General features: G+C 42.9%; 2 protein-coding genes across 17 annotated transcripts in view; one reads left to right on the top strand and one right to left on the bottom strand.

Annotated features, from left to right (window-relative positions):
• Nucleotides 1-20027, bottom strand: part of GPR65 (G protein-coupled receptor 65) — a 133074-nt gene extending 113047 nt beyond the window's left edge. For 5 of the 6 annotated variants that reach the window (XR_002743220.2, XR_002743221.2, XR_002743223.2 and 2 more), the window contains exons 1-2: nucleotides 19585-19924; nucleotides 6336-6411 (exon numbers count right to left, since the gene is read on the bottom strand). The gene's annotated coding sequence lies outside the window, so the exon portion shown is untranslated. Of the gene's footprint in view, nucleotides 1-6335; nucleotides 6412-19584 lie in introns of all 6 variants that reach the window. The other variant, XM_003987900.6, reaches the window with a different exon arrangement.
• Nucleotides 20028-20069: 42 nt separating this feature from the next.
• GALC (galactosylceramidase) overlaps nucleotides 20070-23753 on the top strand; it is a 147916-nt gene continuing 144232 nt past the window's right edge. For 7 of the 11 annotated variants that reach the window (XM_023255914.2, XM_023255917.2, XM_045060337.1 and 4 more), the window contains exon 1: nucleotides 20070-20264. In XM_023255914.2, the coding sequence (XP_023111682.1) occupies nucleotides 20070-20264 (195 nt within the window). Of the gene's footprint in view, nucleotides 20265-20361; nucleotides 20771-23753 lie in introns of those variants that run through there. The other 4 variants (XM_045060338.1, XM_019833440.3, XM_019833441.3 and 1 more) reach the window with 2 other exon arrangements.

Here is a 23753-nt window from a genome sequence, read left to right as displayed (position 1 = left end):
CCCACAGGCAGAGGGTGAACTAGAAAATAAACAAAATAAAATAACAAACCGGACAGCCATCTGCAGACAGCAGAGAAAGTTGGCAAGTTTGCTGTCTCAGCTTTGTTTCTCTGTGGGGCTATGATGGAGAATCCCTGAGGATTCATGGCCTCCGGCTGGTCTGCACTTGGGAATGGGGCCTGAGTCTACATTATGTTTTTTTTTAATAAGGTTTTTAAAAAATGTTTATTTGTTTATTTTGAGGGAGAGAGAGAGAGAGAGAGAGAGAGAGAGAGAGAGCACAAGCAGGGGAGGGGGAGAGAGAGAGAGACAGGGAGAGAGAGAGAAAGAATCCCAGCAGGCCCCTTACCACCAACAGTGTAGACCCTGACGGGGGGCTCGAACTCACGAACCGTGAGATGATGACCTGAGCCGAAACCAAGAGATGGATGCCTAACCGACTAAGCCACCCAGGCGCCCCTGAGTCTACACTATTAGTTTGGTCCTGTAAACTGCAGGCCAGCCATGAACTAGTACCAGACCTATGCGCTCACCTTCATCAGTCATCAAGGAAATACAAACTGAAACCTCAAGGAGGTACAACCAGGAACCCACCGAAATAAATAAAATGAAAACGACAGAAGGCAACAGTACTGTGGTGAGAATTAGAGCCCCTGGGACTCTTCTGTCCCGTTGGTTGGAAAACTGCTTTGGCACTTGTGTATATACCACACTTATATATGGTTCGGTGATTGCTCTTCTAGGTGTATGGTCAACAGAAATACATACGTATGTTTACCAAAAGGCAAGTGGTAGAATGAGGATATCCACAGTAGCATTATTTGTAACATCCCCCAGTGGAATGGCCACTTGGGGTAGAATAGATAAGTAAATTGTGGCATAGTAAGATAATTGAAATCTATACATCAGTGAGAATGAACACATCATTGCTGTGTCCAATAACACAGCTGAAGCTCAGAAACACAATGCAGAGTGACAGAAAAAGGCAGGCACAAAAGAATATGTACTAACTGATTAAAAACTAGGTAAAGTTAATCCATGCTTGTCTGAAATTGGAGTAGTGGTCCAGTTATTAAAGGCTTCCTATGTGCTGGGCACCACATTAAATGGCATGCATGTTTGTTACAATTTATCTTTTACTACAATTCTGTGCTATTTATTAAAATTGAGCCACACATTAACTAATTAGCCCCCGAATACCTATCTAATCTTTCATACAACTTGGCTATAATCCTAGGTTGGAATGCTAAATAAAGCCTCTTGACTCTTAACTATTTTGCCTTCTACTTTTTACATACAAATGCCTTAGAGGGCACCTGGATGGCTCAGTTGGTTAAGTGCCTGACTCTTGATTTTGGCTCAGGTCATGATCTCAGGATTTGTGAGTTCCAGCCCGGCATTGGGCTCTGCACTGACAATGTGGAGCCTGCTTGGGATTCTCTCTTTCTCTCTCTCTCTCTCTCTGCTCTTCCCCCACTCGCTATCTCTCAAAATAAATAAATAAACTTAAAAAAAAATACCTTAGACATTTGAGGTATTTTTGCAGCAATGCAGACCAGCTTTGGTGAGAAAGAAAAGTGTCTTCTATTTTCTATTGAAGTTTCTAGCACTGATAGATTAGGACAAGTCTTTTAGCCATAAAAACAGATCTAATTAAAGAAAATAATTTGTGAAAAATCGTTTCTGTAAATTAGATAGAAAGTAACCACATGTCTTCTAGAAAACATCACTTTCACATTGTCTATTAGACTACACAGGCTTCAAATAAACTTGTGAAAATCACCTTACATCATGTCCTCACACTTAGTGACAATGTGTTGTTATGTGCCCACAGATTTCAAGGGTTTCTTTTCTATAACGGATAACGTAGCAGATTCACTTGGACAGGCTTTTATTTTTACTGCACTTGATTTGAGAAAAGATGACTAAAAGGAGCAAATATTCTGCTAACACACTCAAAAGAATCTCCCAGTTCTTAAGAGTCATGAGGCTGAGTTTCAAAGAGTCTATTTTTTACTTCCGGAATCCTCTGTGAATTATTTCGAAGTTGAAATTAATTGTCTTTCCCCACTCATAATGTGGTAGCAAAGAAACTGAACATCAGACCGATTGTGAGATAGAGACCTTTGCAGCATGATATGTCTGTATTGTTGCAAACAGTCATATGGAGTTGAAGGCGGCATCTCTCTCGTCAGTTCAGATGCAAGAAGGAACACTAGATATCATACCACCTGCAGGCACAGCTGGACCAGCAAGGGAACGAACGCAACCCCACTAGCTTGCAAGTAGTTAATCAGCACTACCTTAAAGATAGAATTCCCAAATGTACCTAATGCAATCTCTGACAGAAAGCATACAGATATTTTTCAGAATTTAAATCTCTTGAGATGGAAAAGACCTTTGGTGGGGACCAGGATCAGAGCAGGATCAGAGCACCTGTTAACGTGACCTCATGGGCCTGTACTCAGCAGTGTCCACCTTCTCAGGAGACCTCTGATAACATGACCTCATGGGCCTCTACTGAATGGTGTCTACCTTCTCAGACCTCTGATGATAAGACCTCATAAGCCCTCACTCAACAGTGCTCACCTTCTCAGGAGACCTCCTCTGACTTCAGGGGCCCCCACTGAATGTTTGCCTTCTCAGGAGACCTCTGCTTCACGGGCATGGCTTCACGGGCCCCCACTCAACAGTGTCCAGCCTCTCAAGAGACCCCTGCTAACATGACCTCACGGTCCTCCACTCATGAATGTCCACTTCCTCAGGAGACCCTTGTCCCAAATTTTGCCCTTCAAACCTCTCACTTGCAAGACACGGGGGAGTTCAGGACTGAGGAGGGTTAGCTCCCCATTCTCCTGGCTGGCACCACACCAATGAACAGCCTACCTTTCTCTTCACTTCAAAAGCTCCGTGACAGTTTTAACTGACTTGCTGCACATTAGGTGGACAAACTCTGGTTTGTTTTGGTTACAGAGGGTCATATTAGACATTTGTCGGAAAAAAAAATCAGGTGCTGCTTATCTTGGGGGAGGGGCCGAGTAATGACTGGAAGAGGGCACAAGGGGGCCTTCTGAGAATTTGTAATGTTTTGGCTTTTGATATGAGTGTTGATTCCGTGAACAAGTTCAGTTTGCAGACATTCAATTCATCCACCTGTACACTCAGGACATGTGTGTTTTTCTGCATGTATACTACACTGCAATTATAAAGTTAAAAAGTGGAATCAAAGGCTGTGTGAGATGAGATATAAAGAATCCTTACAACCAACCAACAACTGTATTACCTTCAGATGGAGCATAGAGGCCTTCCTGAGAACTGACAGGATTTTACTTCTTTTCTCATATATAAAAAGTAATTCATAGAGGCCAAAACAATAAATAATTTAAACAATATGAAAATGAATTCACCAAAAAAAATTGCTATATGAAAAAAATGAATATTCTAGGCACCTGGAAGAGTACATACAAATCGTCCCTTGAGGAAAGCTCAGCCTAGGCTTCTCTGTGAGGAATTCTCCCAGAACAAATGGATGGTTGCCAGAGGGCAGGGGCAGGATGATGAGCAAACTGGGTGAAGGGGAAAGGAAGGCACCGGCTTCTAGTTATGGAATGAAGGAGTCGTGGGGGATGAAAGGTACAGCTTAGCAAATATAGTCAGTGGTTTCGTATATAGTCAGGGCTGTGTGGTGGTGACAGATGGTAGCTACATTTGCGGTGAGCACAGGATCACGTACGGAGCTACTGAGTCACCATTTTGTCCACCTGAAACTAACGGAACATTGTGTGTACGTTATACTTCAATAAAAACATTAAATAAAAAAAAAAGAATTCTCACAGAGTTCTAACAAATATGAGCTCATTAAAACACACACGTGCGCGCACACACACACACATTTAACCACTATGTTTGAGATTCAACAAAAATGAGAAAGATGAGTAGCAGATCCACAAAACCTTAAGAGATAGATTATACAATCAATTTACAAATCTATTAACAAATTAATAGATACACAACACAAAACAAGTGTGTTTAATAAGAAATAAAGAAAGGAATTTGAACACATGAGTAGGGAGGAAGAGACTTCAAAAGACGGGTAGGCATATTTTTGGAGCGACTGGGAAAGGCTTTCCAGAAATAAAAAATGTAATAATTTAACTTAAAAAATTAATACGGGGATTAGCTTCAGCTGAATAAAAAAATTAATGTACTGCAAGATAGATCTAAAGAAATAATACAGGGGGAGCCTGGGTGGCTCAATTAAGCCTCTGACTCTTGATTTCAGCTCCAGCCATGATTTTCAAGGTTTGTGGGATCGAGCCCCATGTTGGGCTCTGCGTGGAGCCTGCTTGGTATTCTCTCTCTCCTTCTCTCTCTCCCCTCTCTCACTTGTGTCCTCTCTCTCTCTCAAAATAAATAAATAAATAAATAAATAAATAAATAAATAAATAGACATTAAAAAAATAAAGAAATAATACAAAATTATCAGTGTGAAAGATATGGGAAAATACCAAAGAGACATGGAAGATAAAGTGAAAAGTTCAGGATATGTTTAACTGGCATTCCATAAGGGATAGAAGAAGAGAGAAAATAGGAAAGAGGCAACGTTCGAAAAGATAATCACGGAGAGCTGTCTAGAACTGATGAAGGACATGGATGGAATCCTCAGATTTATGAAGTCCAGCAAATTCCAAATAGGATTAAAAACAAACAAAGATGGAAATCTACATACATGTAGACACCCTGCAATGAAGCTGAGGATCCAAGAGTAAGAGACAGAAGGCCAGAGAGAAAAAATGGTGTACCTACAAAGAATAAAATTTACAGAGACAAAGGACTTCACAGAAGTAGTAACAGAAACCAGGAGACAGTGGGTTGATAGTTCCAAACTGCTATGAAAATGTATGTAATCCTATAATTAAATATCTGACAGAACTAAATTTCAAAACCAGGGCAAAATTAAGGACAATTTAAGATAAATTACCAGTTGGGGTGCCTGAGTGACTCAGTCAGTTGAGCATCTGACTCTTGATTTCAGGTCAGGTCATGATCCCTGAACCCGTGTTGGGCTCCGTGCTGGGAGTGAAACCTGCTTAGTATCTTTCTTTCTCCCTCTGCTCCAATCTCTCTCTCTCTCTCACACACACACATAATAATAATAATAATAATAATAATAATAATAATAATAATGATAATAAACTACTACTGACAAAATTTACCCCCAAAATCTTCATTAAGAAGACCTTTGAAGGATGAAAGTGAAGAAGGAAAATGATACTAGAAAAAAGTCTGAGATACACAAAAAGCTGAATAAGCCACTAGGACGGAACTCTGATGCTACACGGTGTCCCATCTATCACCAGACTCACATGTCTGGGGAGAATACCTCAACCACGAAGATATCCCTCCTTGGGACCAGGATTGAGAGATCGAGGGGTGCCCCTTCCTCCTCTATTCATCCATTGCACAGTGACATTTCACATATGATACCAAGCTCTGTAGATAATAGTTGTTAAATTAGTTTGTGCGAATCTAAGGGTTTTTTTGTTTCTGAGATTTTAATGGAATACAGAATTCTTATCACTCGCACATTTTTTTCAGACATTATTTTTACTGCTTTTAATAAAATTATGACAAAATTGTTTTTAGAACCACTGCTGAGAAATGTGGGCAAGTTGCTAATTTTGACAAATCCCAAAAAAAGATAATCCCAGTGCATTAAAATATATCTGTTATTAACCAGCTCCTCAAATAGTACAAATCATTGATGACAATCATCAAAAGATAAAATGTTTTCCTACAGGTTATAGGAAATACTTGCCTTCTTGATCAGTTTACTAGCTACCTATTACGACTACTATGTCTCAGACACTAATGGTCACTTATTAAGTAAGTATTATTACTTAATATTTATTAATACTAGAAGTACTATTTCCAAATTTCACATTATTTCTGATGATATAAAAGGTATCATGAGACCATTGTACTAATGAGGAAATGGGTAGTTCTATAGCTGGGAGCTGGTAGATTTCCTCACAGCCACTTAATTCAGTTTGCCAATAGGATGCTTCCTGAAAGGGAATGGAGCATAAATATTCCTCTTTTGTGTATCAATAGGTTTACCTAACTATTTCTAAATGTCAGTTCTGACACCCTTTAACCACTGCTCAGAAGTGCGGGAACCATGTGGCAGCCTCATTTCTCTTTGTCTTATAAAGTTCTGCGTTATTGCATTTCTGTAGCCCAAACTTGGTAAAAGGTTGTGAGCATTACTGACAACCATGCCTGAGTCGTTACCTACTTAAAAATATTATTTTATTGTTAAATCTTACACTTACCCATGTTTCTTGAGGAGATGATTTTGTCGACCGAGGAGCCAGATAAATCTGCTTGCACGGAGATGAGAAACCAACACTGTGAAGGGACAGGAAATTACACTTGTGTTTCAACATAAAACAATGAGGAAGCAGCATCTTAATAAGAAGGATGTTCATTATTCAAGTTTGACCAAGTCAAAAACCAAGTCTCCTAAATAGTTTAAAAGCTGTTTCTGTTTCTTACTTACCGTAGTATAATTTTCATGACTCACTCTCCTCTTCGCATCTTAATTACAACGTATACTGATATTCGGTGTGTTTTATTTAATAGAATACGTGCTAGACTTTCATGTAATCACTCACTCATTCATTTAGTCTGTCAACACATACATCTATTACATTCTTAGGACACTGTGCTGGGAGTGATTTAGGACCTGGCTATAGCATGCGAGAAGCTCATCACCTAGTGAAAGAGAAAGGCATGTTCAGGGATCACCATGATACATACAATGGCAAAGATGGGTAAGTAGTACTCCAAAAGAGGTCAAAAAAAAAAAAAAAAGAAAAAAGAAAAAAAGAAAAGAAGAGTTATGGGAATGTGTGACATAGGAGAGGATGGTCTACATGGATTCAGCATGATGCACTTCCTGGGAGAAAAGCAGTTGAGGAAAAGTGGGTGTTGGGTGTATAATGAGCATGTTCCCTTGCTTAATCCTGGCACCTTTGTGAAGTCTTTTTTTTTTTTTCTTTTTAAGGGACCAACAGGATTAGCTACATAGTATTTTATTGTAGATCTTTTTTTGTTTTTAATTTTTTTAATGTTTATTTTTGAAAGGAGGGGGAGGGGCAGAGAGAGAGGGAGACACAGAATCCGAAGCAGGCTCCAGGCTCTGAGCTGTCAGCACAGAGACCAAAGTGGGGCTCGAACCTGTGAACCGTGAGATCATGACCTGAGCTGAAGTTGGATGCTCAACCAACTGAGCCACCCAGGCGCCCCTCTTTTTGTTTGTTTGTTTATTTATTTTGAGAGAGAGAAAGAAAGAGAGAGAGAGAGAGAGAGAGAGAGAGAGAAAGGCACCTCTATTGTAGATCATTTTCTCTGATTGTCCTCTTGGAATAGAGGGCCGGGAGTGCTAAAAACCATGCTAAAACCAGTTGGCTAACTGGCTTAGGTAAGTCAATAATTCTATGTAACATGGTTGTATGAGAAAGACATGAATTGTTCTAATGAAACCTCATGTAGCACGTTACATGCTGACATTTGCTGCCAAGTCTATAAATGGTTTAATATGAAGTGAAATTAACTCCCAGAACTTTTGAGATATAAAAAAGTCAGAGACATCACATATGAACCTGGCTCTCATAAATCTTTATTACAAATGAAGGGGAGGGGTGCCTGGGTGGCTGTGCTGACAGCTCAGAGCCTGGAGCCTGCTTCAGATTCTGTGTCTCCCTCTCTCCCTGCCCCTCCCCCATTCGCATTTTCTCTCTCTCTCTCTCTCAAAAATAAACATTAAAAAATTAAAAAAAAAAACCAAATGAAGGGGACAAATTATAAGCATAGAATTAATGTGGGATGGATGTGACTTAAAATTAGAAACTATAATCATGACAATCTGAGTCTGTTTCTGTAAAAGGACATTAGAGGATGTTCTTGGTAGCCTTTTTTGTTTGTTTGTTTTCTACACAGAAGTAGAAAAGATGATCTTGTGATATAACCAAGACTTCTAATCTTGGAGTTATTCAGGACGTGACACAAATGTAATGGGGTTTTCTGTGCTTCCTTTATAGGTTTTTCATGGAAAATAATAAAATTAAGAACCCACATTTATAAAGTACATGAGAGTTTGCCATGTAATTTAGCATATAGTAAATTAAAACTTCAGAGTACTTTATATTTTTATTGAAATAATGACAAATTTAAGTATAATCTGGAAAATTAATAACAAATACCTTAAGACTTTACAGAAATGAAAGTATGATTCCAGTTTACTTGTGGCTCTACTCCACAATTCTCATTTTTGTTTGGTTTTACACATCTGCTTGTCTGTAGCTTCTGTGCACAGGTATGCCACGGCCCTCACAATGTCTTATTTTATCTAAATAGACTACACTTCTGCTTTTAGGGAAAAGGTATATTCATATTCATGTCTAGTATTTATATATTATGCTCTTCAGAACAAAAAGGTATATAGTCACGAGACACAAGAAACACAAACTTTCATTTCTGATTAAATAGGAGAAAAACTGTAGGTCTCCTGTGCTAAAACGTTGCCTGTTCTACACCGTAAGACGCTGAATGACTTATAGGAAATGTGCTTCTTGTTTAGTCCAGAATATATGGCAATACGGTGTTTTCAACCACAGGGCTATCTCATAAGCCGTTGGAAATTTCAGAGCATTGAGTCTCTGGGACATTTTAACGGCTACAAGGTGGAAAAAAACCACGTGGCAGGTGTTCAGAACACCGCCTTGAGGGGGCTGGTGTTCCTGGTGTGCCAGGCGTTTGCTCTTCTGAGGCCAGCCCGAGCCAGTGGCAGGGCACTCTGTCTACCCATGGGGAACAAGAAGAGAATGTGGTTCTGCCTGGTTCCAACGTCTCCACAGGGCAGACAGCACAAGAGCCTAATCTGCTGATGAAGGGTCCTCTGCTTGGCCACATGGCCTGCTTGGTGCAATTTCGTGAGCTAAAGCAGCAAGTAGGCATGGCAGGGTATGTTCTGAAATACTGCTGTATTTTCCCAGCCGTGTTTCCTTTACTGCCTCCACCCAATGCAATGAGCTATTTTGCATTTATTGCATCAGAAGAGGAATTTTTGGCAGAAGAGTAAAGGGTCAGGGGGAGAAAGACAGTCCTAGGTTTTGAGTTTCAAAAATATGTCTGCAGCTTAGGAGACTGGAAAGGACTGAGGCCCAGACAGTATGCTTGGGTGGGTACCTATAGAGACAAAGTGGAGTCTCCAAGAACAGGAAAGGGGCTGCCCCGTGGGGGTGGGACTTGGTTGTGAGAGAGGAAGTTCTGAGAGCTCAGATGTGGCATCTGAGACAGGGACTTTGCAGCCTGACTGCTTTGCACCCCTTCCCCAGCAAGCCCTGCAGTGGGGTGGGGTGTCAGTCACTCCAGATGAGCTATACAGTCTGGGGAGAAGAGTGGCCCTGTGGCTCAGGTCCAGGGTGAAGTCCAGGTGGCAAGACGCAAGGGTGTGTGTGAGAGAGGCTGGAGGCAGCCTTAGCAAGATCCCCTGTGTCCAGTGTAGCACACGGGGAGTAGAATCATTTCTGGAAGCCCCACAGGGCACACAGAAGTGACGGCAGGCCTCCACCCATGTTACGGGGCTGCCAGGGGCCCAGTGTGTCACACAGGCAGCCTTGCAGCCATAGATGAGGGACAACTCAGGTGAGTCCTGCACGGCCTAACTACTGAAGAGCAGAAGGGAAGGAGGGCATCTCGGGAGAGGCCAGCTTGATGGGGGTCACCTTGAGATACAAGGGTTGAGCTACCACCCTCAAGCATTCACAACATGAGAATTCCCTGGGCCTCAGCTGGCGTTGTGGGCTGAATCGTGTCCCTTCACCCCTCTGCCAAAATTCATATGCTGAAGCCTTAGCCCCTAGTACCTCAGAATGTGACTGTATTTGGAGATGGGCCTTTAAAGAGGTGATTAAGTTAAAATGAAGGGCCCTAATCCAATACAACTGGTGTCCTTATCAGAAGAGGAGACTGGGATACAAAGAAACACCAGGGGTGCATGTGCACCCAGGAAAGACCACGTGAGGACACCGGGAGAAGGTGCCATCTTTAATTCAAGGAAAGAGGCCACAGAAGAAACCAAACCTACCAGCACTTTGATCTTAGACTACAAAGCCTCCAGAACTATGTGAAAACGAATTTCTATAGTTTAATCCACCAGTCTGGGGTACCGTGTTGTGGCAAATACAGGTGGAACCCAGAGGAAGGAGAGGTTGGACCCTGAATTAATTGCGATTAAGTTTCCACTGCCCTGGCAGAATGGGGGATTAAAACACAATTTTAGCTGAGTTACAAAAGATAGAGAATGTTCTGTTTCTTGCATCTGTGGTCCTGGCCTGAGATTGGAATCATTTGCCTCCACGGGTCTCTAGATGTGGTTCTTGGATTAGCAGCATCAATGTCATGTGACTCATGTCACATTTGAGAGCTGCGATGGTCTGTCCGTCCCCAGGCCCAGGGCATCAGGAGCTCCGGTGGGAGTCCAGCAATGTATGCGTTCTAAAGTCATCCAAGTAGTTTTGATGCTCCCAAGTTTGAGACCAGCTGGTGTCCGGGATGGGTGTCTGGGCAAGAGACTGGGAGGGAGAGAACAGAACCCCTGAAAAGAGGGGAGTGAGGAAACCCCTCCGTTTAAATTCCTGCCTTTGGTTACTTTAACCCTAATGTCTCCTCACCAGTAATTAAATTCCATTTTGCATCATTGTACCATCAGTTTCTTTGGCTCCAGCATTTTTAAAAAAAATTTGAGCTAATACAGCCTGTCATTTCAGACTTGTAAGTGCTTTTGACTTCAGTGTCAAGTCAGACAAGCTTAAGTATAGTAAGAGTTAAAATGGAGATCTGTTACTAAACTGAATACTAGAGGCTTTAATATCTTAACTACCTGTTTAGAAGATTTAATATGAATTTCTTGACGTCTATAAATTACATAATTAACTTCTAACGGCCTTTACTATGTCCACTTATTGAAATAACTTAACAAAATGTTAAGAAGGATATTAACTCCAAATAGTTTCCTCTGATGTATTGTGGGTGTGCAAACTGCTGATTAACTTAATTTTTGAAGTCAGGATAATAAGTATACATCCTTGTGGAAGTTTCTGTTTCTGTTGAGTCTGCTTATGGTAGGGACAGTCAGCTAATAGTTTAGGATTTAAGATCCAAAAAGCATTTCATGAATCCAAGTTTAAACAAGGCCAATATATTCCAATATTTAAGGAAGTTCGATCCAAAGGATAGGGAAGAGAGGTACAGATGATTGGCAAAAACTTGGGTCAGCTGGGGCCGAGGGTTTAGGGATACACAGGAGGGAGGATGTGCAGCCAGCTTGATTGGAGTGGGCTCTATGGTATCAGGACTGGTGAAGACAGGTTCTGTTACCCAAATGTGCTGGTAATAAAAAATCCATAGAACGCACAGAGCAGAGATTATAGTGAAAATCCAAGATAGAAATACTTGCAATTTTACAGGAAATAATGCTAGAGTCTTCATTCTCCCTGGTGCTTTTTTAGAGGCTGCCAGAATATCTTTGCAAATGTGCAGTAATTGAGCACATCCCTTATGGTGTTTTATAATACCCATTTACTTAATTTAATTCACCCAATATTTGTTACTGCAATATTTAATACTGTATCATATGAGTGGTTTGCTAATATGCATCATGAGTATGTGTGGTGATTTTAAGCTATGTTCACAGATTCTTTTTTCCCCTCCCCTTTAGTGTGGGCTAGACTTTAGCAACTCACTCTTGGTGAATAGAATAAAGCAGAAGTGATGGTCAGAAAGATCCCGTGACTTCCTCCTCACTCTCTTTGATCTGAGGGAAGCCAGCTGCCATGCCGTGAGAAATTGTCTACTTGGTGAGTCCCTGAGTGTGCCATCTCGGAAGTGAATCTCAAGCCTTCAGATGCTTATGGTTCCTTCTAACATCTTTACTGCAATCCCATGACCAATCTGGAGCTAGAACCACCCAGCTAATGTGCTCCTGATTCCTGACTTACAGAAGGGAACAGTGAGAAACACTGAATATTTGGTGCTTTAAGCTACTGATTTTCAGATAATCTGTTACACAGCAACAGACAGTGGAGGTTTCATTACACGGGCATGATTAAGTAAATCCTTGGCCAACTGGTGATTGGCCAACTCAACCTCTAGCCCCTCTCCCCTTCCAGGAGGTGGGGAAGTTGGGCTAAAGGTTCTAATCCTCTAGGCTTGCCCTGGGTATTTCTGGTGATCAGGCCTCATCCTGAAGCTTTCCAGGGGCCATAAGCCACAGGTCATCTCAATTGCAAGAAGAGGATACTCATCACTGTGCAAATTCCAAGGGTTGAACCTCCATCAGGAACCAGGGACTAAGACCAAAAATCATAACCAAAGATGCTTCTATTACCTCTTTCACTCAGGAAATTATGGGGGGTTTTAGGAACCCTGTGTCAGGTACTGGGGGCCAAATATATATTTCTTACTATATCACAATACCCCAACCACATTAAATAGGACAGAGGTGGGGTAGATAGTTGGTCATACCACTGACCGCGGGACTCAGGATGGCAGGCAGAGAAAGAAGCATCTGGCCTGGCCCCTGGAGACTAGCAACAACTGGGGAGGAAGGATGTCAGGCCCAGGTGAATGCCCTGAGGTTGAGCTAACCTCTAATTCCAGTCCTGGCCCCTGGAATTACAAATAGAAAACAGAGACAGAAGCCCAGGCTAAGCCAGTAGGGTCAGACGAGAGTCATTTGTAACAGTTCATGTTTTCATAGGGTCTCTTTTCTGACCAGGGTCCACTCTGAGTACAGTGATAACTTGGTTAAACCTCTCAGTTCCATTGTTTTCCACCCCTTCCCTGCCTTTCTTAGATGCCCTGGACCTGCCTGCTTTATTCCTCCTGCAACCCAAACTTGATCTCTTGAAAGATTCTGCGGCTAATGCATTTTAACAACTTAAACACGTGGGCTGAATCCCCCGGGGGGGAATTGTGGCAGCAGCTTAAAGAGGTATTATTTTGAACATTCAGATTAAATATTCTTTCAGAGAATCTTTCCACAAATATTTGTTAACACTTATTAGGTCTATTATGAATAAACATTGCCTGCCATAGCATAACACTACGCTGCTGTAATAGAAATTATAATGAATCATACACCGGACTTCCCCTTTATCAGACTTTAGAGTCTTGTAAAGAAGATACCTGAGAGATTAGATGAAGCCAAGGTTACTTTAAACAGATAAATCGAGGGAAAGGAAAGAAGGAGGGACCATTGAGTTGGATCTTTAAAAATGAGGCGGCTTTACACATTTAGATATGGGAGAAAGGATATTTTCAAACCATAACAGCATGAGGTAAGTCATAGAAAAGAGCACCCGACAGGTGTGTCCTGGGAAGAGCAAGTGATACATTTAACACAGTCTATTAAAAGAGATGGGGAACTATTTTTTCCGATTTCCAGTCTTTTGTGACTTATGTGCACACAGTTGTGAATTCTCAAAACATGCAGTGGTATGTTATTTATGCAATACATTTTCCCTTGGACACCAAAGTATATGTTTAAATTTTCTGAAGACAATTCTAAATTCTCCTTACGACTTTGGTTGTAACTTTATTGATTGGGGATCAACCATACGCTCAATATACAGAACTGGTGTCCTTAAGAGAGCTGGACACACACAGAGACATCATTAACTTGCAAGCACAGAGGAAGGATCATGTGAGGACACAGAGGGATGTGGCCACCTGCAACCCACGGAGAGAAGCCTCAGAAGATAGCAGATCTCCCCACAACTTGATCTTGAAGTTCAGAACTGTGAGAAAATAAATTTCTGTTGTTTAAACCACCATTTTGTTGTATGTTGTTATAGCAGCTTTAGCAAAGAATGGATATTCTTCAGCTTTATCTTTAGCCGCAGAGGTAGATATTTACTGAGTGTGCCTAGCCCAGGGCCCAGGACATACTAGATCTGTTCCGTCCAATACAGGAGCCGCTGACCATATGTGGCTATTGTGCACTTGAGATGTGGCTAATACAAATTGAGACGTGCTGTACATGTAAAATGCACTTAAGGTTTTTGAAAACTGAATATGAAGAAAGAACATAAACTATTTTATTGATATATTTTACATCAATTACATATTTGATAATATATGGATATTTGGGAATAAATAAAATAGATCATTAAAATGGATCTCACTTGTTTTGTTAATATTTATTTTGAGAGAGAGAGAGAGAGAGAGAGAGAGTGTGTGTGTGTGTGTGTGTGTGTGTGTGAGGGGGGCAGAGAGAGAGAGAGAAAGAGAGAGAGAGAGAGAGAATCCCAAGCAGGCTCTGCACTGCCAGCTGGAAGCCAACACAGGCCTGGATCCCACAACCGTGAGATCATGACCTGAGCTGAAACCAAGAGTCAGATGCTTGACTGACTGAGCCACCCAGTGCCCCAAATTTTTTTTTAAATGTGGCTACTAGAAAATTTCAAATTACATATGTGCTTTGCCTTATATTTGTTGGACAGCATAGCACTAAATGTTTTAAAAAATCTTTTGAGTGGTGGGAACCTCTGGCACTGTTATTTTCTTCGTGCTTAGGATTTGGGATCGGGTGGATTCTACAATTCTTTCCCAGGCGGCAGTGCAGAAAATGGTACTGACGATCCAAAGAACAGCCATATCACCAGTGGAAACATCGGAGGACAGCAAAACTTCCTGGAGTTCTCTTATTTGAGCAGATCCACACGGTAACAACGACCAGTGGAAGAACCAGGGGTGGTGAAGTTGAGATGTGCATTTTTTTTTTTTTCGACGTTTATTTATTTTTGGGACAGAGAGAGACAGAGCATGAACGGGGGAGGGGCAGAGAGAGAGGGAGACACAGAATCGGAAACAGGCTCCAGGCTCTGAGCCATCAGCCCAGAGCCCGACGCGGGGCTCGAACTCACGGACCGTGAGATCGTGACCTGGCTGAAGTCGGACGCTTAACCGACTGCGCCACCCAGGCGCCCCAAGATGTGCATTTTAAAGAGGGGGAAATGCAGACACAGAGGCTGAGAACTCTTGGATGACTGCCTCTGCTCTGGATTGTAACCTGGAGTGTTAGTCACGGTTCTTTGCTGCGGGCTACAGCACCACCTGTGGCTAACTTGAGCACAAAAAGAAGGACTTAGAAAGCCTTCAGGATGCAACACAGAGTTGCTTGCTGAGGCTGCCCAACCAGGCTTGTGAAAATGGGCCAGAGCCAGAGGACCAGAAAGACTGCTCAGGTCACCGTGCCTGAGCCGTATGTTAGGACGGCACTTTTGATTGTGCTGTTCGGGGCACTCGGGGCTCCTCTGATGAGCCTCTGTGCCGCTGCCTCCACTGGACTCTGACATGGTCTGGGGTGCTTGGCTGTTCATACATCTGTCTAGCTACCCTTACATGATCAAAGTCACAGGCTCAAGGCACTGGCTGAGGGACACTGCAGAGCTCTCGCTGCTGGGGGCAGGAAGAGGGAGGATCTGGCTCCTTCCCTCCTGAAGGAGGGGAATCTGCCTCCCACCAAGACTCGCACACTGGGGAATCAGCCATATGGGGTATGGGCTTGAATGACTGTCGATAACAAAAATAGGAAAAAAAAAATTCAGAGTAGTACAAAGACATGAATAATCTTTTCCTCCAGAATTGTCTTAGTTTTGTGGAGAGCAGTCAAGTTAAAAGTTATACTGTACTTAAATCTGTATGCCGTTTATGTCATTTATATGATAAACACTTCTGTAGCATATAGTATATGCTGGTCACTTTTTTTAAATGTTTAGTTTTGAGAGAGAGAGAGACAGAGGATGAACAAAGAGGGGCAGACAGAGAGGGAGACACAGAATCTGAAGCAGGTTCCAGGCTCTGAGCTGTCAGCACAGAGCCCGAAGTGGGGCTTGAACTTATGAACTGTGAGGTCATGCCCTGAGCTGGAGTCGGAGGCTTAACTCACTGAGACACCTTAGGTGCCCCTATGGTGGTCACTTCTAAGTGCTGTATGAATATTAACTCAGCTAGCCTTCATACCAACTAATTACTATCATCATCTCTATTTATAGATGGGTAAACTGAAGTCCAAAGATGGAAAGTAACTTGGCGAAAATCACACAGCTGGTAGGTGGTATTAGAGATTTGACACTATGCAGGCTGGGACTCCAGGGCTGATTCTATCCACTATGCCACAGTATAGCTCTTTGCTATGGCAGTTTTTATGAGTTATCCTTAAGAAAATGTTTAGTAAGCAATATATAATTTATTCCATTATGTCGATTCTGTCCTATGAACTATTGTTATTGTCTTCACATACAGTCCCGAATTAAGAGAATTCCTATACATTTTTTACACTGATCAGGATGATATTATGAAATGCGATCAAGCAACATATGTCAAAGTGGAAAAAATCAGATAAACAGCAGATGCTACAGGATAGTTCATGAAGAGAATATACTTCATACTCTTTTATGCCCAGGAGATTCTACATTAAGGAATGTTTCTACTTTCTTTTGTAAATAATCCTTTTTCCTTATCCCCTTATATGATTATTCAGTGATTTTTTTAAACCAAATTTTTATTTTTTTGGTATTGAGACATTAAGTGATACTTAGACCTCCAAGTTCTACAGGAATTTACCCATGCTTTGCATTACAACTTGTTAAGTTTCACATTTTACATTTAGAGCTTTACCCATTTGTAGTTTATGTGTGGTATGAAGCACAGATCTCAAATTTGATCGTTTTCCAAATAGTTATCCAGGCGTCTCCATACATATACACATATATGTTATATACGTTAATATATGTATAATACGTATATGTGTGTATACATATGTATATATATTTTGTGTATGTGTATATATATATGTGTATATATATATATATATATATATATACACACATACATGTATATATATTTTTTAAGTTTATTTGAGAGAGCTTGTGAGCCAGGAGGGGCAGAGAAAGAGGGAGAGAGAATTCCAAGCACGTTCCATGCTGTCAGCACACAGTCCAACAGGGGGCTCCATCCCGCCAACCATGAGATCATGACCTGAGCCCAAATCAAGGGTCGGATGCTTAACTGACTGAGCCATATGGCCCCTCCATATGTTTTAAAAAGTTCCATCCTTACCCCAGTGATTTGAGGTACCATTTTCACAGTGATTTTTGTTTTTAAATGTTTATTTACTTTTGAAAGAGAAATAGATGCGAGCAGGGGAGGGGCAGAGACAGAGGGAAACACAGAATCCAAAGCAGGCTCCAGGCTCTGAGCTGTCAGCACAGAGGCCAATGTGGAGCTGGAATCCAGGAACCATGAGATAATGACCTGAGCCGAAGTTAGCCGCTTCACCGACTGAGTCATCTGGGCGCCCCCAGTGATTTTTTTTTTTTTTTAAGTTCAATTCAACTAATATATTTTGAGTACCTTCTGAGATATGGACACTGAATTCAGGAAGTACAGAGAGGGAAAAGACTTGGCCTCTGTCCTTCAATATGATGGCTGAATTCAGATTTCTAAAAGTAGAGCCATTTTCTAAGGCGAGACAACAGACTGCTATCAGACTTTATCAATAACCTTTCACTGAAAGGTAAAATCTCTCATCTTTCTCAAGAGACCGTCTGATTTTGATCACATTCGTCACTTTCAAAGAAAGAGATTTTGCTGTGACTCAAGTATAGCTGTGATACTCAAAAACACTGCTCCTTTAGGAGAAAAAGTCTTCACTTTCAAAACTCACCTGAAATTTGAGAACTGAGAACACCACTTCTCCTCTTGTTTATCTCACACCGCAAAAACCACAGGAACAGGGGGAGCTGAACACATGAACGCTTGTCTGAAAAGTGCTATTTCCCTTTATTTTACCTCTTGAGCACATCTGACTGCTGTGTCCTGAAGCCCAAGAATCTCTCTTGCTTGGCTCAGATTTAGTTGCTTTTTTATTAGAAACTTTCTTTTTGAATGGTGTCCTGAATATACATTAGAAATTTGAAACTGGAGATATTTTCTGAGGTAAGGTAAAATTACGTTGGTATATGGACTAATAGGAACTAGTGATATGTCCTAGGGATGAGAACACGTTTTCTGTTAAATATTCTGTGTTCCCTCTTCTACAGATATCACAAAGCATACAAATATTTGTGGTGTGCTCTACCGTGGCTTGCATCCACTGGTTTTCAAATTCTGGCTTAAACTACTGTGTTAGGGGGTGCCTGGGTGGCTCAGTCGGTTGAGCGTCCGACTTTGGCTCAGGTCACGATCTCACGGTTTGTGAGTTCGAGCCCCGTGTTCGGCTCTGTGCTGACAGCTTGGAGCCTGGAGTCTGCTTCTGATTCTGTGTCTCCCTCTCTCTCTGCCCCTCCCCTGCTCACACTCTGTCTCTCTCTCTGTCTTTCAATAATAAATAAACATTTAAAAAAAATTAAAAAAAAAACTACTGTGTTAGATGGGGTGGATCAGAGTGGGTTCTGGGAAGGTAAATCTATGGAACCTGGGTAGTTATCGTCTTATATCACAGAATGGATAGAGAAGGTACAGTTCAGGCATGTGCTGTATTGGGAAAAGAAGAAATAGAAAAAGAAAAAAGTGGCCCATGTATACAGGACCATATAATTTATCATCCAAGCCAGAATACTTTTTTAAGTTTATCTATTTTGAGAGAGAGCGAGCGAGAGTGAGAGAGGTGGGGGGAGGAACAGAGAGGGATAGAGAGAATCCCTAAGAGGCTCTGCACTGTCAGTGCTGGGCTGGATCTCAGGAACAGAGAGATCATGACCTGATGTGAAATCAAGAGTCAAACCCTTGAACCACTGAGCTCCCCCCCCCCCCCCGGGGCGCCCCAAGCCAGATCACTTTGAGGGTGAAAGGGGCACTATTAACATTTGTTAGAACAATAGAAATAAGCTGGGACCGTCCTTAGTAAACCAAAATAGATCTACAGTAATTTAAGAGAAACAGCAAGCATTGCTATCATGCACTGAGAAAGGACGGATGGCAGAATGGCCTGACAACTGCATTTTTGGGATGGCACAGATGGGAGATTTTTCCTCCTAGTATAATTGTGATCATGGAACTTAAGTTTGTAGTTAAGGGGAAAAACAATCTGATCCCAAATAGGACCCTGAAGATGAAGGCTCACATGTCCTATAGTCTTTGGATCTTCTCTTTGCCATTTTGGGGTCTCCAGGGCTTGTGTAGACACCGAAAACCGATTCCATGGGTATGCAAAAGGCAGATTTGGGATCAGAAATGCTTTCTCTGCAGCCACTCAGTCTCTTCAGTTTGCTCAGATACCAAGAAAATCAGAAATCTCACACTGACGCTGCATGTGGCAGAATCCCAGGACAATTCACAACTTCCCTATCGATTTTGGGTTATCTGCCCGGAACCATGTCAACGGGCTACGTAAGGTACTTGATGAAGCTAAACGCCAAATATACGTAATGATTACCAGAATGGAGAACCCTGTCAGCTAAAGTTAGCCAAGTGTGCAACGCATTCAGCTCGGATTTACTGAGCGCCTATTACCTTGTATTTCGTTTAATCCCATGTCCCCCGGCGGCTGCTCTTGTTTCATCTTACGCAAAACGAAACTCAGGCTCAGAAAGCTAAGTGATTCGACCAAGGAGACAGACACCTGAACTAGGACGTAGTGGGGGCTGCAAGCTGGGTCTTCTCTCTTGCTTTGCCATAGATTGGCATGTGGTGGATGTGCCCCGAGATGTTAAGGAAGGTCCAGTTCTCTCGGCTGGCTTTGGACATCCATCTCCCCTGAGCTAACGTGCCCCAGCAGGTGAGGCCGGAAGAGGCGCAGGGAAGTGAGTACACATGAAGGCCACACTCCACAGGGCCTGAGCAGACGACACTCTGGGTCAGCTATCTCACAGCAATCGTCCCCGACGTGTGGCCCGCACTCAAGATGGCGGCGCCGGCGTCAGCAGTCTCCTGCCCTTCTCCATCATGGCGACGACAGGACCCGCCTCCCGAGGCGCCGGAGTCATGTGACCCACACAATGGCTGAGCGCCTACCCCAGGCTTCCCGGCAACGCCGAGGGAAAGCCATGACGGCCGCCGCGGGTTCGGCGGGCCGCGCCGCGGTGCCCCTGTTGCTGTGCGCGCTGCTGGTGCCCGGCGGCGCGTACGTGCTGGACGACTCCGACGGGCTGGGCCGGGAGTTCGATGGCATCGGCGCGGTCAGCGGCGGCGGGGTGAGCGGCGGGCGATGGGACGCGCCGGCGTTGCCAGGGGGGCGCCCCATAAGCCCCCGCGGCGCAGCCTGGCGTTTCGACGCGCTGCCGTCGCGGCCCGGCTGCCGGCGGCAGCCCGTCGGCCAGAGGTCCGGGCGCGTGCGGGGTTGGAACCGGCGCCTGCTGGTTTTAGATGAACCTTTATGTGGAGACAGTTTTAATAGACGAGGATCCGGAGATCCACCGAGTGACAGGTGTCGATAGTGACAAGGCTGGGGCTCGCACCATCACCCTCGTACAAGCCTGGGCTCCCTTTGCGGTGGAGAGGGCATTCCTGAGGGTCGCTCCAGAAATGGCCAAGGATCCGGGGAGCATCTCTCTTTCCAAAAGGATGCTTCAATGCGGGTTGGGGAGTCGGACGCCCTGGACCACTAGTGCAGCGGGCAGTTGGCTAACTTCACAGGGGCCAGTGCACAGTATGTTTGTGTTGGGAGGCAAGACAGGTGCCTCAAGGCCTCTTTAGGAAGGTAAGAGGCCAGTCTGAGACTTGTTTTGTTTATAATGCTAGACTATGCTAGTATCAAATGGTAGTCTAGGATTGTTTACTGTTGGGGGCATTGTTTATTGGCAGTGGTCAAGGCCCAAGGTGGGGTGAGTTGCCCGCTGGAAAAGTCGGTGCCTGTGTGTCTCATTAGTGGCAATTTTTGTGTGCAGGGAGGGGGAAGCATTGGGCCAACAGCCAGGGTGGCTTCCCACCTTTAGGGTGTGTAAGAATCACCTGTTATGGTTGTTAAAATGTACTCCCCGTTCTGTAGTTCTGGATTGGGACCTGAGAATCTGCATTTCAATGAATACACCAGTTGATTCTCCTACTAAGTATTGAGAGACTTTTTGCTTTTAAGTAAATTTGACTTTAGAATAGCTTTAGGCTTGCAGAAAAGTTTCTAAAACAGTACAGATTTCTCAAATACGCTGCAGCCATGTTCTGTTATCAGCATCCCACATTGGTAAAGTACATTTGTTACCACCAGTAGTGATAACATGAAAATCCATACTTTCATATTTTATATTTACTTAGTTGTTTCCTAATGCCCGTTTTCTGTTCCAGGATCCCATCCAGAATATCAGCTGTGTTTAATTGTCATGTCTTAATCCTTTCTTGGCTGTGACAACTGGGATGGGTTCCTGTTACCTGGGCATTGCGTAAGACTTACGTGAAGGGAGATGGGGCCATTCCAGCTTTGTGTAAAATTGTGTGGGCATAGCTGGTAATTGTCTGAGTTCCCTGGTCCTGCTGACAGGTGGCCTCTTGGCCTGGGAGCTTGCTTTAGTAGCATGATTGTTCTTGGCTCTAAAAATTTCTGTCACATGCCCTTTGTAACCTTTTTCCTTTGTTTTATCCCCTTCCATTGTACCCCAAATCACAGCTAGAGCTAATTTTATTTGATAATGTTAAGGCCTAACTCTTGAATGGGTTGTTTGTTGGGTTGAGTCAGACAGAGCTTGTATATTCAGATGCAATTCAGAACTAGCTTGATTGCTTGCTTGCTTGCTGAATGGATGTTTTGTACTGATCTCAGCTTCCTGATAATCAGTGTTGTGACTGGACTCGCCCTTATGGCTGTTACTTTGGTTGTAAGATGTCCTTGGCAATAATCATCAGGAAACTTTGAAAAAAAGGGGGGGTGCTATTGACAGATCCTGGCAAGCACGTGGCACACCTGGGCCACACAGCAAGATTGTGGGGAGGGATCCCTGTGTGGCTCAGTCAATTGAGCTTCCAGCTCTTGGTTTTGGCTCATGAACCATGAGATTGAGCCCCTAGTTGGGCCCTGTGTTGACAGCCTGGAGCCTCTTGGGATTTTCTCTCTGCCCTTCCCTCTCATGTGTGCATGCGTATGCTCTCTCTCTTGCATGCTCTCTCTCAGAAATAAATAAGCTTAAGAAAAAAAAAAAAAGATTGTGGGGAGGGGGAGAGAGAGAGAAAAAACACCTGGGGTCCTGCTTTTATTGCAGCTCACTCATTGGTGAATTTAAAACTTAAGAGGGGGAATTTAAAGTACAGGAAGAGAAAGAACAAGCAGCCTAAATGGTCAGTTACTGAAGTCAACCAAGATCTTTAATGTTTATGTATTATTGAGAGAGAGAGAGAGACAGAGACAGTGTGAGCGGGGAAGGGTCAGAGAGAGAGAGAGAGACAGAATCTGAAGCAGGCTCCAGACTCTGAGCTGTCAGCAAAGAGCCCGACGTGGGACTTGAACTCAGGAGCCATGAGATCATGTCCTGAGCAGAAGTCGGATTCCAACCACCTGAGCTTCAGCCCGAGCCCCTCAACCAAGATCTTTAAAACAAAGAAGGCTGCCCCCACCACGCCCCCATAGCCTGGCTCTTTATCTAGATGTGTGGCCCGCAATGTGTTTATTTGAAATTGCCGTCTTTGAGGAGGATGCCCTTAGGCACTTGCATTCCAAAAAAGAAAAAACTGTCAAGGTATACACTACAATCCATCTTGATGCTAAGGCATCTGAGTCAGTGGTAACCCAGGATAGCTGAGATGTTAAAAGTCGGGGGTAGGGCACATTGTAACCCAGAAAGTACACATCTAAGTAGGATTATAGTAGCACTCCTATAATAATTATACAGACAGTAGTCTGAAATCCAGTCTGTAGCCATTGTCCCAAGCTTAATGGGTCCTCCCCTGAAACCAGGTCAGTGATCCTGGGGCTCTAGAAATGCATTCAAAGATTTGAGTAATAATTGTGAAATATTTAAACATCTTTGGCCATCTTATGTAAGTAGGTTTATCAAATAGGCTCTTCCAAATATGCTGCATCCCCGCCCGGGAATCTCAGATTGGGCTATTAAAAGTCCCTTAAGTCTGGGTAGCCAAGCCAAGGACTAGCCTTCAGACTTCACTTATAATACCTATAGATTTGGGCCAATTCCTCTCTTTTCAGGGTGCCTGAAATATCCTGAGGCTTTGGCCTCAGGGTACAATTAAAGGTCAAGAAGTGGCCTTCCTTACCTGGTAAGGCTGACAGGAACATTTAAAGACTTTAAAATAGCCATGTAAAACACCTGATGTGACTTCGTTACAGTGTAGTTGACAAGGAACTTTGGTTATTCCTGTGACATAACATTCTAAGATAATAACTAGAATTATAAGTGATAACAGACCAGCATATAGTAAGCCTCTAGGAATTTCATATGATTTCTGGAACACTAACATCAGTCACACATATTCATACAAATTTAACCTAAAGAAGGTTTTCCATTATTTATTTGACAGTGCTTTTCATGTAGTTTAACATAAATAAGCCTAATTAGTTTAACAATCCCTTTTTATAAGGAGAAAGAACAAATCTTTTGAGATTGTTCCAGGATCCCCTGGAAAATCCCAAAGTTAGTTCAAGGTTAAAAAGACTTCATTTAGAATTTGATTCTGGGAAGTTTGTCAGAAATATCAAAAGGTTTTGAAACACTTGATTACAGGGGCACCTAGGTGGCTCA

Source organism: Felis catus, chromosome B3, assembly GCF_018350175.1.
Source record: "Felis catus isolate Fca126 chromosome B3, F.catus_Fca126_mat1.0, whole genome shotgun sequence".
Lineage (NCBI taxonomy): Eukaryota > Metazoa > Chordata > Mammalia > Carnivora > Felidae > Felis > Felis catus.
The sequence above is the reverse complement of the archived record's forward strand: the minus strand, read 5'-3'. Positions and strand labels throughout refer to the sequence as shown.